Source organism: Schistocerca cancellata, chromosome 11 (genome assembly GCF_023864275.1).
Source record: "Schistocerca cancellata isolate TAMUIC-IGC-003103 chromosome 11, iqSchCanc2.1, whole genome shotgun sequence".
Lineage (NCBI taxonomy): Eukaryota > Metazoa > Arthropoda > Insecta > Orthoptera > Acrididae > Schistocerca > Schistocerca cancellata.
Genome location: NC_064636.1, coordinates 104,144,037 through 104,160,170, shown reverse-complemented (window position 1 = coordinate 104,160,170; position 16,134 = coordinate 104,144,037). Strand labels below are relative to the sequence as shown.

At 40.9% G+C, this 16,134-nt stretch overlaps 1 protein-coding gene across 1 annotated transcript in view; it reads right to left on the bottom strand.

The window, feature by feature from the left end:
• Positions 1-16,134, bottom strand: part of LOC126108285 (uncharacterized) — a 235,549-nt gene that overhangs the window by 79,426 nt on the left and 139,989 nt on the right. The window contains exons 14-15 of the mRNA XM_049913509.1: positions 9,796-10,235; positions 1,214-1,286 (exon numbers count right to left, since the gene is read on the bottom strand). Coding sequence (XP_049769466.1) covers positions 1,214-1,286; positions 9,796-10,235 — 513 coding nt within the window. The remainder of the gene's footprint in view (positions 1-1,213; positions 1,287-9,795; positions 10,236-16,134) is intronic.

The window sequence follows — 16,134 nt, the reverse complement described above, 5'->3', positions numbered from 1 at the left end:
TACAAAATGTGTTCATAGTAACTTAGAACGTCATTCCATTTTGTCATTATGGTGGATAAAAAAAATCACATTATACAAAGGTTTGTCAGAAATAAAACATTTATAATCAAAAAGCATCTTGTGCACATGGCCGTGTTTATATAGCACTCACAAATGACTTTAGTTCTTAAAAATCACAATATACAGTAAATGCGAACAGGCTTTTTACTGTATAATGTAATTTTTGAGAATCAACAATCATTTGTGAGTGCTGAACATGTGGATATAGCCATGTGCACAAGAACCTTTTTAACTGTAAATGTTTTATTTACGACAAACCTCTGTATAATGCGCTATTTTTTATTCACCATAATGACAATGTGGCACAATAAATGCATTTTATAATGAAAATTTTTTGAAGACCAGATGATGACAGATATATCTGTCAAAACTGATAGTCAAAATAAAGAAAAGTTTATGCTACTGATAGTTTTTTTGCCGAGTGAAACCTAGATTGCTCCTCCTGATTTCTCAACATGAGAGGATTCAATCAAAGGTACTTTGATTGTTAAAAATTTGAGGTAGTGGATAGAGGCGATAACTGTTTAGGGTCCAACACCGATTCATTAAAGATCCACAACATGTGTAGCTGAATTTATGTACCAATTTAAGTGTATTAAATTATAGTTTCTGTCATGATCGGGTTCTCTAATCAGTCACATGTGTTTACAACACGGAAATGACTGTTACACCTGTTATAAAATCATGAAACTGCAACAGCGTGTTCTTGGATGTAGCACTCTTTCCAGAACAGTTTCACATTTTTTAATTATGTAATGCAAATACATAAGCACCTATTTTGGATCAAAAATGCCCAAGAGAATTTTCTTTTGCCTATTTTGTAACTTCTTACAGCAATGTATTTTCCTTCACTGTCTAAATGTTTTGAATGTATTGGGATCATTGTTTCAGATTAAACTGCAATTACTGAGCATCCTGACGTGATACAAGCATTCTATTATCAAGTGCAGCCCAATACGGATACGTTTTCTGCTGCAAGAACTGGTCCACAGAAGTCCCAAAAAAAGAAACATTTGCTCATTTATACATATGTAAATACAGCTATTTACGAATATTTTTTCTGTATAACTCTTCTTCTCTTAGTCATAAGGAAAGTTCCAAGGGATTTCTTTATTCTTGATTCAATAATACCTGAAAATACTTTCGGAATTACTTTGTGAGTAACGATGATGGTGATGACGACGATGAATCTGTGAGCTGTTTCTCTGAGCCTGAACATGGCAAGGCTGAAGAAAGTAAATAGAAAAAATCATTCTGATATTACTGCCACTTTGATGACAGTTGATGAGTGACTTCTTATATTTCGGGGGTGTTTCTCTAAGCAGTATTTGCCTAAAAATTGAAAGCAATTTGGAGCAAAATACAGCTGCTATAGTAGAATATAGAAATTTCTGTTTGCATGCATTTGAGGTGTAAGCAGGAATTACTTGATGTGCTTGCGGGGCTGGTGGGGACTCGAGGGTGAGGAACGACAGAGCTCTACCCCAGTTCCTAAACTACATATTTCCGCCACTGGGGAAAGGAGCAAAGCTCACTACAGTAAGCAGGTTCATGTAGAGGTATGTTGCTGCTGTCATCTCTCTGACCGTTGCAATGTTTAGTTTATCCCCGATTCAAAGGAGAGAGGAGATTTTAAATGCATAAAATTTACTTTTCCGGAAAATCAGTACACTCATACTCCTACCACAGGTATTTAAGTTCTACCATGTCGTTCCAAATTTTCCATCGCTGCATTTAGTTCCCAAAATGCCATGACTGGTAGCAACAGTTTGTTCCAAACTGTTACCTGAACACGAGAATCAATCTGGACACATTGTTCACCAGTTGGTGAATGCTTCCCAAGTCAGTTTTGATAAACAGATCAAATCATCACATTTCAAATGTACAGCAAAAGACTACCTGACTAGCTTACACAAAAAAGGCAAGAAACTGAATTTTCCAGCTACAGTGACTCGGTCACGAAAGAGGCGGAGACACTATCGTTATAACCGGGTGCTCGGAGCTCCCAATCGCATCCTCCTAGTCTAGAGCGGGTAACTATCACAACTCTATATAAATGCCAGCAGCTTCCTCGCTGCAAGAACAAACAAAACAATACTCTGCGAGTCAAATTTCCAGGCACTACTCTTGCTGGCTGGTCCCACAATTTGTTTTCCAAAGCACTTCCCCATCTGGAAATCAGGTTTCAGAAACCACAGGGAAAACGGACACACTCGAAAACATTCAGGAAAGGTATGTGTGCAGTGGGCAGGTACTGTAATCCGCATCTAGTCAGTTTTCTTCAAAAGGAAAAAGTATTCAAATTCTTAAAAACACTAAAAAATAGCCTCTATGAACAACAATAAGTATAATAGCCTCATTCACTGCATAACCATGTTTTTAGGAAAAATTTTAAAAAATCTGGAATTAGGAGCTTAAAATGTTACAAAACTGAAGATAGGGAGGAAACCAAACAGAATTACAGTCCACTGCTTGGCTTTTGCAAATGACTTTGCAATACTTTCAGCAAATCTAACATGGACAATTATTCAAATCCTAAAGAGAAAACTGTTAACGGAACTTGCTGAAGAATTTCAGCTGAAAAAACTGAATTCATCACCTAAAATAATGTACCAAAATGTAGAGAAATAAAAATAGATAAAATAGAAAGGGTTAGTAAATTCCAATATCTTTGAGAAATTAAACGGAATGAATTAGAAAAATCTGCAGCAGATGTAAGAATTAATAAACTGGCAACACGACACAGTTTAGCTGAAAATATTTACAAAAAGCAGTGCATCACTAGAAATACAAAACCAAAACACTATTCACACAGAGGTTTGTCTCTCAATATTGAGTGATACAGCCTGAACACAGCATCTTCTATACAGTAAGAGGGAATGTCACAGGACTTGTCTTATCACTGCATCACTCATTCCTACAGAGCTGGACTAAATAACAATGGAAATCCCAGGCTAGAATGTACAATAATCAGGAGGGACAGGTAAGCACTCATCTTTCCTGTGATTTTGAATGGAAAAAAGGAACCGCACTGAACACACGAGTTTGCATTTGTCTGCCATTTTAACCAAATTTTTCTCAAATGTGCTTTAATTACATACAATGCAGTGTGGGTACATTTAATACTAGACGGAGGGGTGATGTACGAAGTCTTACTGTGTCTCAAATACCTTTTTCATCCATTACGATTCTTTGAACTGGACAATTCTTCTCTTCTCCCTTTTCACAGAAGAGGTAAGTAAACATCTGTGAAAAACAATCCACAGTTTTGGTGTATTAGAATTGTCTATCTAGTCATTTCCAACTTTTGAAATTGAGGAAAAGTTAAATGTTGTTTGTGTGCCATCAGTGACAGCTGAACTCAGATGTTTTGCTGTGACCGTATTGTGAACTGAACAAACTTGTCGTCCCTACATTCCAACTCGTAAAGCTGTCTGCGTTGAAACTGTCAGCATCTCTCACTGGCTCACATTGTGCCCGTCAGTAAGCTAATTCCTACTGCCTTGCGAATATATGACCTGCAAGAGATTTTCAATTCCAAAGTAACAGACAGTTCAATGGCACAATGGGACCAAAGAAAATTGTGAAGCCAATCCTGAGGACTTAAACAGCTGATATGAATCTCAGTTTTCATCCTAGGGAAAAATGAAATCTAGACCACAAATAGTTGTGCCACAGCAATTAAGACGAATGTACTAGCTGCCACAAATGCAGCGAGGCAGTTAGGAGAAGCGTACAACAACAATAATCTATGCTGTTGTGATTTCGGGCAGAGATAGACGTGCTGCTCCACACCATTCTGAAATTGTCACTGTTCCGTCACTTCAGAACTTTTTAAAAACTGAAATGCCTCCAAATTGTGGTGTTACGTATCACTCTGGAAGAGTTACGTGTGTCCCTACGGATGCAATACTGACGAATAATACTCTCACACGAAAGAAAGATAAAACAAATTACTTTCTAGGAGGACACAACTATTGGGTGAATTTATTCCTTTACGAGCACACGGAGAACCAGACCGATGGGATGGCGATCGTAATAATTTCACGAGAGGAAATACCTGCGAGGACACGATATTGGAGCTCAGAAGCTGCGTGAATCATTGTCCTTTGTTACAGAAGCTTGTTGTTCCCAGAACAGATACAACAATTCGTATTGAAACAGATGACTCTATCATTCTGAATTCTGCACTCGCACAAAGTATTTCCGAGTTAAATGCAATGATCAAAAGCTTTTGTTATCTGATGGCCACTATAAATCATTTTCAACAGTGTATGGGCTATACGCTGGTGCACAAACCTTAAGGCTAAAAGTAACTTTTACACGATGTGTCACTACCAAGGAACATAGCTTGATGGAACTTTGACTGTACATAGAAAGAACTGTTACAGTTTAGTACATGAGGCAACCTAAAGAAATATGAACAGTGACATTTATTCAAAGACAACAAACATACTGAGGTCACAGCGATTTGCGAGAGTCCCCCAGACATTACAAAAGGCGGGACGTGATTCTTAACAGGGTTTGCAATTGGCAGAGACAGCAATGCACGTTCTGCAATGTGCCCGTGTGTTGGTCACAACGGTGGTAAGATACAATATTGCAGTGCCTATGTTATTCTGATTACGAAGCAAAGTTCCTTTGGACACGCGTGCAGGTGGTAAGAAGTTCTCATCTTAGGACATTCTATTCCTCCACCAGTGCTGTCGAGGACTACGGGACGGTCGTCGGTACAAGTGGACGTACCATAATACATCTTCGCAATACATCCCAAATGTACGCGATGGGATTTAAATTGGGGGAGCGGGCGAGCCAGTCTATTGGTGAATACCCTCACGTTTCCGAGAACTACTCGATTCGTGCAGTTCGATACAGTCACTCACTGTCATCCATTAAAATGAAGTCGAGGCCAAATTCACCGCCGAAAAGACGCGAGTGGGGATGGAGTACAGTATCTTCTGGACCACCAAAATGATCATGTTCGACAACATTCTTAGATGCATTCCACATTCCGACCTCTCAACATAAGAGAGTACATAATACATCTGGAAACACTGTCAAATACGATCATTTTGGTGGTCGAGATGCTACAGTGTGGGGAGGCATAATGTTGCGCAACTGTACTGACCTCCAAATCTGTCAACACAATACACTCACCAGTCAATATTACTGTCACACTCTGTACATCTTTTCACAGGTCCGTTCAGCCCCGAGTTCGCGTTTACAGACAATGAGTAGCCACACCAATGGCGCAGGTGGAGTAGCTGTCGGGTCGAAAAGATATTTGGCAAATGGGCCGGCCCGCCCATTCTCCCGACTTAGCCCCACCGAGTACATGTGGGACGTTTCGAGGAAACTTACTGTGGCACTTCCGCGCGCACCTCTATATCTACATCTACATCACCTGACGGCCACCCGGCCGTTTCCTACTGTGCCGGTGGGGGAACAGAACAGCCTACCACAAGAATGCCTTACCGACGTTGTGGCCAGTAAGGAAGTACAGTGCGAAGCATACGTCTGCAGCTGTGGTGACTACAAACACTATTAACAATCACATTCCACCTATCTTAATGTCTACAGGATCTTCACAGTTCAAGGTGACTTCAGTGTAATTACTGTCTTTGCAGTTCTGTTCAACTCACTGTGTATTTCTTTCAGTTGCCTTCTGGACTACACCAGAGCAGTTCTTTCTACGTACAGTCAAAGTTTCATCGAGCTACGTTCCTCGGCAGTGACGCGGCACGTGAAAGTTACTTTTCTCCTAACGTTTTGCACACCAATGTATATACGAAAAGTGCCAGAATAATTACAGAAGAAAAGTAGAAATTGTTCTATTGCTTTTCCTTCCACCATAAAGAGTACAGTAAAGAGGGAGTGTCGTAGCACTGTCGCTATTCACAATATATATAAATGGCGTTGTGGATAACATCGGAAGTTCACTGAGGCTTTTTGCAGATGATGCTGTAGTATATTGAGAGGTTGTAACAATGGAAAATTGTACTGAATTGCAGGAGGATCTGCAACGAACTGACGCATGGTGCAGGGAATGGCAATTGAATCTCAATGTAGACAAATGTAATGTGCTGCGAATACATAGAAAGAAAGATCCTTTATCATTTAGCTACAATATAGCAGGTAAGCAAATGGAAGCAGTTAATTCCATAAATTATCTGGGAGTAGGCATTAGGAGTGATTTAAAATGGATTGGCCATATAAAATTAATCATCGGTAAAGCAGATGCCAGACTGAGATTCATTGGAAGAATCCTAAGGAAATGCATTCAGAAAACAAAGGAAGTATGTTACAGTACACTTGTTCGCCCACTGCTTGAATACTTCTCACCGGTGTGGGATCTGTTCCAGCAGGTAGAGTCGATGGGAGAGGGGGAGAGAGAGAGAGAGAGAGAGAGAGAGAGAGAGAGAGAGAGAGAGAGAGAGAGAAGATCCAACGGACAGCAGCGTGCTTCGTTACAGGATCATTTATTAATCGCGAAAGCGTTATGGAGATGATGGATAAACTCCAGTGGAAGACTCTGCAAGAGACATGCTCAGTAGCTCAGTACGGGCTTATGTTGAAGTTTCGAGAACATACCTTCACCGAGGAGTTGAGCAGTATATTGCTCCCTCCTACATACATCTCGCGAAGAGACCACGAGGATAAAGTCAGAGAGATTAGAGCCCACACAAAGGCATACCGACAATCTTTCTTTCCACAAACAATACGAGAATGGAATAGAAGGGAGAACCGATAGAGGTATTCAAGGTACCCTCCACCACACGCCGTCAGGTGGCTTGCGGAGTATGGATGTAGATGTAGAAAGAGGTGAAGGCTCCAATTGCTACACACGAGGCTACAGTCAGTTAAGAGGCCAAAGAACAAGCATAATATTTAATCTTCAATGACAGCAGTGTGTCAAATCTTTACTTTCCAATCCATTGATAACACTAAAAAATGCACAACAAAAACAGGCATATGTACATTATTAAGCCTAGTGAACACGTACTGTACGGCAGGTTTACTGCACACTGGACTGTGACTCAAACCCAGACCTCATATTTTGTAGGAAGTTCAGCTACTGACCGAGCCATCTGCAAGACCAGAGCGTGCCTGCGGAAATCGTCTGCGGGGCCCGAGTCGCAAGTCGTGCCGGGATGGCAGAAAACTAGTTCACAATCACAATCCGGCACACAGTTTTAATGTGTCGATATGTTTCGTAACCGTGTGCGACTGTGGAGTGAACGATTTGTTCGTGTGCCGGCAATGACGATCACCTACCCCGTTCAGACAGCAGTTTCAGTGTTTCTGGAATAATACAAATAAAATGCTACAATTCAATGAAAAAATTGCTACCCGAGTGTCAGTGTATCGCACAAATTAAATGACAGTCTGTCTAAACCTTCGAAGCAGTCTCTTATCTGACTAACAACACAAGAGCAAAACTGAGAACAATAACTTTTGCAGGAGTGCCATGTTGACTACAGTCAACTTGACAACTGCACAAATTTAAAGAATTGTTCACATTTAGAGAATACAATGAAACTGAACAACACGAAAACTTGGCAATAACTGGTGACACTGCAAGAGAAGTATATTATTATGCTTCCCCGTAGTCATGAATCACAAGAAGTGGAGTACTTCATCCTACATTGAAAACATGGCACAATGTCATGTGGATTTACCTTGAGGCAAACTATTTTAAATTTCCATGAATCTTAACTGAAATACACAAGGACCTTCATTTATCCAATGATATCTCAGCTGCTCAGACGTCACAGTAAAGACTGTGACGAGTGAGGGCTAAAGTGAGCTCTTTTCAATAGTGAAAACTGTGCGACTGTAAAGAAATTTCAAATGGGATAGTGTGTGCTCTGGGTGATGATGTACATCAGAAATTTAGTACATATCTGTACCACTAGAAAGAGCTGGCTCTTACATAAGGTATTTTGGTTTATTGTATTTATGTTCCTTTCTTTGAATTCAATCAAACATATAATACATAGCAACTCAAAATTTGCTCTTGTGCGTTAGCATTTCCAACTTCTGGCCGTTTAATAATCAAAAGCAGCATAGACCACAGGTTTGACAATTTAGTGACAATGTGATTAGTGTATGGTATTCCAGTAAAACTGTCAGTTCCTCCACACCACTGTATCACATAATTTATTTTGGATGTTCAGTTCAAGTAAACTCAATTTGAAGAGTGTATGATCTCTTGACGAGTTGCCAAATATGCCTCAGAAATCCAGTGTCAAAGGCCACAAGTGTTTGTCCAGAATACACTGTCATCAGGAAATTAACCTCAGTGTTGTATTAATCATGCTACATCTTCAACAACTACGACACTTATCCAAAACATCAAAAAGTCTTATTTTTTACACTCATAGTTCTGTTGGCACTTCAGTTTTTTGGGCACATCTGTTACTTGACCACGAGACTATTACAGCTTTGAAATTCACTGTATATTAACTGAACACAAAAATAAAATGTCTGATACAGCAGAATAGAAATACTGACCTTGTTATTGGAGTAAAAAAGAAGCTGAAAAATCCCATATTGAGACATCCTACCCACAACGGACCCTTTAGTAGGGAGAAGGGATGGGATGATAGTTATTAAAAAAAAAAAATTAAAATATGATTTCAACTTCTGTCATTTGTAATAATCTATGTGAAAGAATTTAAATGTGATAGATAAGATTTATCAGGCAGACACAATGAGTGCTGATGCTATGAAACACCAAAATCGTTAAACACAGGGTTTAAAAATGATGAGCATGTAGCTTGAAAATAAACGTTATATTTGGGAGTGGTGTAATTAGTACTTGTTATACTTCAGTTTAACAGCGTTGGATAAAGTATAAATATGGTTTTCATTTGAATTACCTTTCAACGTATTTTACACTATGGTAAACACATGTTGACATTTTCTCAGTCTGTAGGAAAGAATTGGGTAATTCCTCGATTAAGGGACAACAGTACCTCACAATACGTTCAGTGGGTCCCAAAAGTAAATATTCCACTATATGAATGACAATGCATTTAAAGTGCCTGTCCTAAAATTTGCTCATTTTATCCTGGGGTGTCCACCATTATCACCCATTAACTAATACTGGAGGCATCTGTTCAAGTTCCCAATTAGTAACACTAAAAGACGAGGACAAAGTTTAACATTCAACCAACAGCTTGTCAGCAAAAGACCAATTACTACAAACAATAGAATATTAACTGCCATTATTGAGGAACAAGTAAGTCAGATTGCCAAAATAATACTGCCTCTTTGGTATAAAAAATGCTACAAGTAATAAGCAGACTTTTCTTCTCAAAACTAGACACAAGAAAAAAGACAAAGAGGGAGGAAGTGGAATCTATCCACACGACAGGTCAACGACAATACTGCACGCAGTAAATACACAAATACTGTAATAGCCTGCAGATCCGATTCCACATAAAAATTATACGAAGACAAAATACTAAAAACAGCCAGCCCTGCACAGCAGCTGAATAACTTGTAGAAAGCAGAACAGACAGAGCGCTACACAAATGAAATTGGCAGCAAATTCATACTGAGATTCCCTATTTGGATTTACGAGCACCTCGCACCAGTACGATGGCAGATTTTACCCGCCGTGCACACAGAGCCCTGTCAGGCATTTCGCGAAAACTGCCATTTTCCGCAACACTGGCAGTCGAGACCCCCCCCCCCACCCACCCCCCCCAGGCCTGTCCTGGCACCTACAGCACGACGCAGCGGCGGCAGTACTCGCGGAATGCGGCCACCCCATCCGGATGCGGCACATTTGCGCCCGCCTCCTCATCTGCCGAGCCCATCCCTTTCTCCGGGACTTTCCGCACACTACCCTCCGACCGGGGACGACCCGTGACGCGCCGGGGAGCCTCCACGACACTCACGTCCAGCTGAGCCTTGAGGCGCGCCATGTCGTCCGCCGACACCTCCGCGACTGCCGGAGCCGTCGGTCCGCCCCGCACCGGGAGCAGCAGCCGCGCCCTCGGGCCGCCGGGGACATTCTGCGAGGCGGACGCCCTGCGCGCCGCCACGTCCAGGTGGCAGAGCAGTGAGCGTGCGCAGTCGCCGTCTGGCGTCGCCAGGGCCAGTGGCGGCAATGGGTGTGTCACGGGATCCGGAACCAGGATCAACGTCTGCAGACGCGGGCCCGCCTGCAAATGTCAAGCGGGCTATAACACTGCTTTTCTGATGTATTATGTTAAGAAAGATGGTAATGTTATGTCTAAGAAGAATAATTATTAGATAATTAACATATTTTTGTTGCGGTACGTAATTAGAAATGCTGTAACAGTAATGTACGTTCCACTGTTAAGAAGTAAGTATTTAAAAACAAAGATGATGTGACTTACCAAACGAAAGCGCTGGCAGATTGATAGACACACAAACAAACACAAACATACACGCAAAATTTAAGCTTTCGCAACCAACGGTTGCTGCATCAGGAAAGAGGGAAGGAGAGGGAAAGACGAAAGGACGTGGGTTTTACAGGAGAGGGTAAGGAGTCATTCCAATCCTGGGAGCGGAAAGACTTACCTTAGAGGGAAAAAAGGACAGGTGTACACACACACACACACACACACACACACACACACACACACACACACACACACATATATATATCCATCTGCACATACACAGACACAAGCAGACATTTGTAAAGGCAAAGAGTTTGGGCAAAGATGTCAGTCGAGGCGGAAGTACAGAGGCAAAGATGTTGTCGAATGACAGGTGAGGTATGAGCGGCGGCAACTTGAAATTAGCGGAGGTCGAGGCCTGGTGGATAATGGGAAGAGAGGATATATTGAAGGGCAAGTTCCCATCTCCGGAGTACTGGCAGGTTGGTGTAAGTGGGAAGTATCTAGATAACCCGGATGGTGTAACACTGTGCCACCGAGCGAGGTGGCGCAGTGGTTAGACACTGGACTCGCATTCGGGAGGACAACGGTTCAATCCCACGTCCGGCCATCCTGATTTAGGTTTTCCGTGATTTCCCTAAATCACTCCAGGCAATTGCCGGGATGGTTCCTCTGAAAGGGCACGGCCGACTTCCTTCCCCATCCTTCCCTAATCCGATGAGACCGATGACCACGCTGTCTGGTCTCCTTCCCCAACACAACCAACCAACCAACCAACCAACATTGTGCCAAGATGTGCTGGCCTTGCACCAAGGCATGTTTAACCACAGGGTGATCCTCATTAACAACAAACACTGTCTGCCTGTGTCCATTCGTGTGAATGGACAGTTTGTTGCTGGTCATTCCCACATAGAAAGCTTCACAGTGTAGGCAGGTCAGTTGGTAAATCACGTGGGTGCTTTCACACATGGCTCTGCCTTTGATCGTGTACACCTTCTGGGTTACAGGACTGGAGTAAGTGGTGGTGGGAGGGTGCATGGGACCCCCGGTGTAAAACCTGTCCCAAGCACCCTCCCACCACCACCTACTCCAGTCCTGTAACCCGGAAGGTGTACACGATCAAAGGCAGAGCCACGTGTGAAAGCACCCACGTGATTTACCAACTGACCTGCCTACACTGTGACGCTTTCTATGTGGGAATGACCAGCAACAAACTGTCCATTCGCATGAATGGACACAGGCAGGCAGTGTTTGTTGGTAATGAGGATCACCCTGTGGCTAAACATGCCTCGGTGCAAGGCCAGCACATCTTGGCACAGTGTACACCGTCCGGGTTATCTGGGTACCTCCCACTAACACCAACCTATCAGAACTCCGGAGATGGGAACTTGCCCTTCAATATATCCTCTCTTCCCATTATCCACCAGGCCTCGACCTCCGCTAATTTCAAGTTGCCGCCGCTCATACCTCACCTGTCATTCGACAACATCTTTACCTCTGTACTTCCGCCTAGACTGACATCTTTGCCTTTACAAATGTCTCCTTGTGTCTGTGTAAGTGCGGATGGATGTGTGTGTGTGTGTGTGTGTGTGTGTGTGTGTGTGTGTGTGTGTGTGTGTGGCGCGCGCGTGCGAGTGCGAGTGTATACCTGTCCTTTTTTCCCCCTAAGGTAAGTCTTTCCGCTCCCGGAATTGGAATGACTCCTTACCCTCTCCCTTAAAACCCACATCCTTTCGTCTTTCCCACTCCTTCCCCCTTTCCTGATGAAGCAACCGTTGGTTGTGAAGGCTTGAATTTTGTGTGTATGTTTGTGTGTGTTTGTGTGTCTATCAACCTGCCAGCGCTTTCGTTTGGTAAGTCACATCATCTTTGTTTTTAGATATATTTTTCCCATGTGGAATGTTTCCCTCTATTATATTCATATCTTGAAATAAGTATTTATTCTCATTTCACAAAAACACCCGCTGAAATCGTCGTCACTGCTGTCGTACACAGTTTCTCATCATTTGCAGAGTCTGCTTGGTACAAAGGCCTCTCTACTACTTCAGTCTCTCCACCACCTCTCTGTTTTTAAGCTGTGTTTACACAGGCCATATTTCCATATTTTACAGATATGTACAACTGCAACACTTTTGTCGTTAACAATGCTGCAATGTGGCTGCATTAAAGAGAAATATTATGGGATGGCCTTTGCCAAAACAACTGTCTGCATTCTGTTCTGGTGTTTCTTCATTTTCTTGGCAACAAATTTTTTTTTTTGCTATAATTTTTTTTTGCTATAAGATCAGGAACCAAAGACAGTGATTCTGTAATGAATGTAGAATCAAAAATTATCAGTCCTGCCATTGCTGAAAGGAGGCCAATAAAAAGGGATAGGAACACAAAAAATTATACTATGTGAAAGAAAAGTGTAATAATTTATAATTATAGCTTCAGGTTTTTAGTTTTTCATTACTAAAAATATGTTATATAAATTATTTTGGATTTGGTAAACATTTTTTGCAAAACCTAACATCCATTAAAAATATATGACAAAAATACTAAACATACCAAGAATCTTGAAATAGCTTTAAACTCTCATAAAAGAACAGTATCACTGTTAAATTTTGGCCAGTCTTCTTAATAAATAAAATATTGAAAAAAAATCATAAAAATGGCTGGCATTCTAAGACACGGCAAGTCTATGTGTACTCAGCTGTCAAAGTGTTAAAATGATTTTCTATCAAGACCACGTAAGTGGAAAACCAGTTCGTTTAGTCCTTCCTCCAGGTAAATAAAGGTGTGAAGAAATAATCATCAAAATAGGTGGTTTAATTGGACAGCATAGGATTTCTGATGATATGCTGTAAACATGCTCAATTTATATTTATTTTCTGTAAACATGAAAGTATGTTTGTAAGAGGTGATATTTTTCAATTGGCACATACTGCAGCAATTCTTCTTCATCCTAATGTTGTGATATGGTCTCAGGATAGGCTTTGATTTATTTTCACAACCTTGCACTTTTTAAAAATCTTATTTTGTGTTTTTGGACAGAGGCTCCTTCTGTTATGAGTAAACTTTGCTGTGTGTTTACAGTCTAAACAGTTTGTGTCTCACAGTTTAAAACAAAAACCATTAGAAACCAGTCCACAATTCATCTAAACATGCGTCAGAAATTAGCTGACTATTGGATTCAATCTAGTTCATGTACACCCCCCCTTCCCGTTGATGACTATGTAGAAAAGTAGGTAAAATATTCATTTGTGATTTTTTTTGTTTTGTTACATGTTGAACTTTTTGGTAATACACTTATTGTGCATCACTTTCCACTCTTCCCTCATTAATGCCAACTGATGAACATATTATGCTATAGCAGTCCCTTTAACATTAAAAAAGAAAGGGTATGAAATGTTTGCTGGAACAGTTCTTTTCACTTCTCCTTAACGAGATACAGCCCCCCCACCCGAAGAAGAAGAAGAAGAAGAAGAAGAAGGAGAGGAGGAGGAGGAGGAGAATATGCCTGCTCCCCTTCCATTTACTTTTACATTTATTATGTTAATATGGATTACACTTGACTTGAAAATTACCTAGTTTAACATACAAAAATATAATTTTTTATATCATCTAACGAGTGAATATGATGGCAATGTTGATCATGTGCATCAAAACCACCTATTCCCTTCTGTAATCAGTGATGCGCTTAGGTTTTAGTTGAAGACTTTCCGTTCTCTCTTTATACTTCACAGACTGGCTTGTAATGAATGGTTGGCAGGATATGCACTGGTTTCTTGTTGATTCATCTGATTGCTAAAATTATATTTTCCAATACTGAAGTCAGATGGCCTTTTTTGAGCACTGCATTCTTCTGCTCGATCAGTGTGTTCCTCCCGTTTGGTCTTACGGTTCCAACAGCACAGATGTCTCTCTTCAATAGTTTTAGAAACGATGTAGGGGAACTGTTATCCATGTATCTATTTCTCAATTCATCCAGTGAAGTTTCAGACGAGACCACAATTTTCACAGAATGTTCTCCCTCAAGACCTGCATAAATTTTAAACATCAACCAGTGTCTTATGAGCATAATTCATATACTTTCAAACCATATCTTGCTCTTTTTGAAGGATTGTTTTACACTTGCAGTAGTGTGTACCTAAACATCAGACTTTCACCAACACAAATATTTTTTCCAGGGTTATATACTCTCTGATATCTGTCAATCTTGTAAAGAATTTTTTTCAGTTAAGAGATAAAAATACAAAGTGCAAAATTGGCCTGCAACTCGTCTATTGTCATAGCTAACCAGTACTCTTCATCAACCTTTCTTTTGTGCTTCAGTATTTCCAATATCTTCAAATGTACTGCAACTGCAAACATATATATTTTCTTGACTACTGACTTCCACAAGCCATTGCGTTGCCTTCACTGTTGCTGTTGCTAATGTGAAGGCAATTCCTAACATTATTCCACTTCAAACGATCAGTCGTTGCCAGCGACTTGTTTCAGGCTCCCTTAAGTTGCCTTCATTGTTGTTTGTACCATCATCATCATAAGCAATATAAAATAATGTGTGCATCCTAATATTAAGTGAGGGAAAAAAACATATGTTGTGTTTAATTTGTGTTTTATTTACAACAAAAATTATTCTAACATACTGATTCTATTCATCATCACTTTCACCATCATCAAAAGCAGAAGAATCATTGTTGTTGATGCCATCTTCGCAGAGCATTTTCTTCTGTTTGGTCCACATTTGTGATATCACATTTTTTAAAATATTTCTCCACCAGTGGTATTAGAATGGAGTCCCAAGCACATTTCATCCCCCACAAATATGGAACAAATCTGGCCACTCGATTTTTCCACTCTAAGTGAAGCTGAAGTTTTCATCGGCCATCCATTGCGTGTATTGCTGTCTAAGTGCAGCTTTGAATGGTCAACTTAAAAACAGATTTAGTGGTTGCAGGATGGATGTTAGGCCTCCAGGGATAATGATCAAGTTAATTTCCCGATTTTCTTGGGCTCCAGGAATAATGATCAAGTTAGTTTCCCATTTTTCTAACTTCTCAGGCATTTTGCCAGATTGTTTTGCCCGCAGAAGCTGTCCAGGGCCAACATGTTAAATAAATTCAGTACTGCAACAGGACAATGTTGCTAAGGCATCACCCAGTCAACCACAAGGTCAATGTCCTTCCACTCTTTTGGATTTGTGCTCACCAATACACCTTTCACTGGTATTTTTGGAATAGTTTTCCTAAGGCTTTTGTCCATCCCCAGCTACACACATCACTGTACGTCTTTGCTTCTCACTGGCACCCGTTCGTACCGTGACACTGGATTCCCCATTCCCGTTCACAGTGGTGTCGAGTGGCATCTCAAAATAGACTGGTGTGTGATCCCGACGGGTGATAATATATTGGAATGTTTGCACCACTAATGTCACGTAGAAACAAAAATGCACTATTTTTCTTTGCAATTGTCTGAAGGCTGCTGAGGGATGGTAGTTTTCCTCTGGAAGCCTAAACCATTCCGACTGAAAAATCTTGATGGCCAGCCTCAGCTAGCTTTGAAACCGGTGATGCTCAGTTCTTTGGCTAAAGTCAATGCTTTGAGCTAGCACGTTTCATCAGTCACTGTGCATCCGTATTGTCACATCCCGTCTGCATAACAGCAGAGCCTTTTTTTTTTCTGGATGCTTTGCCTTTTGTCCACCAAA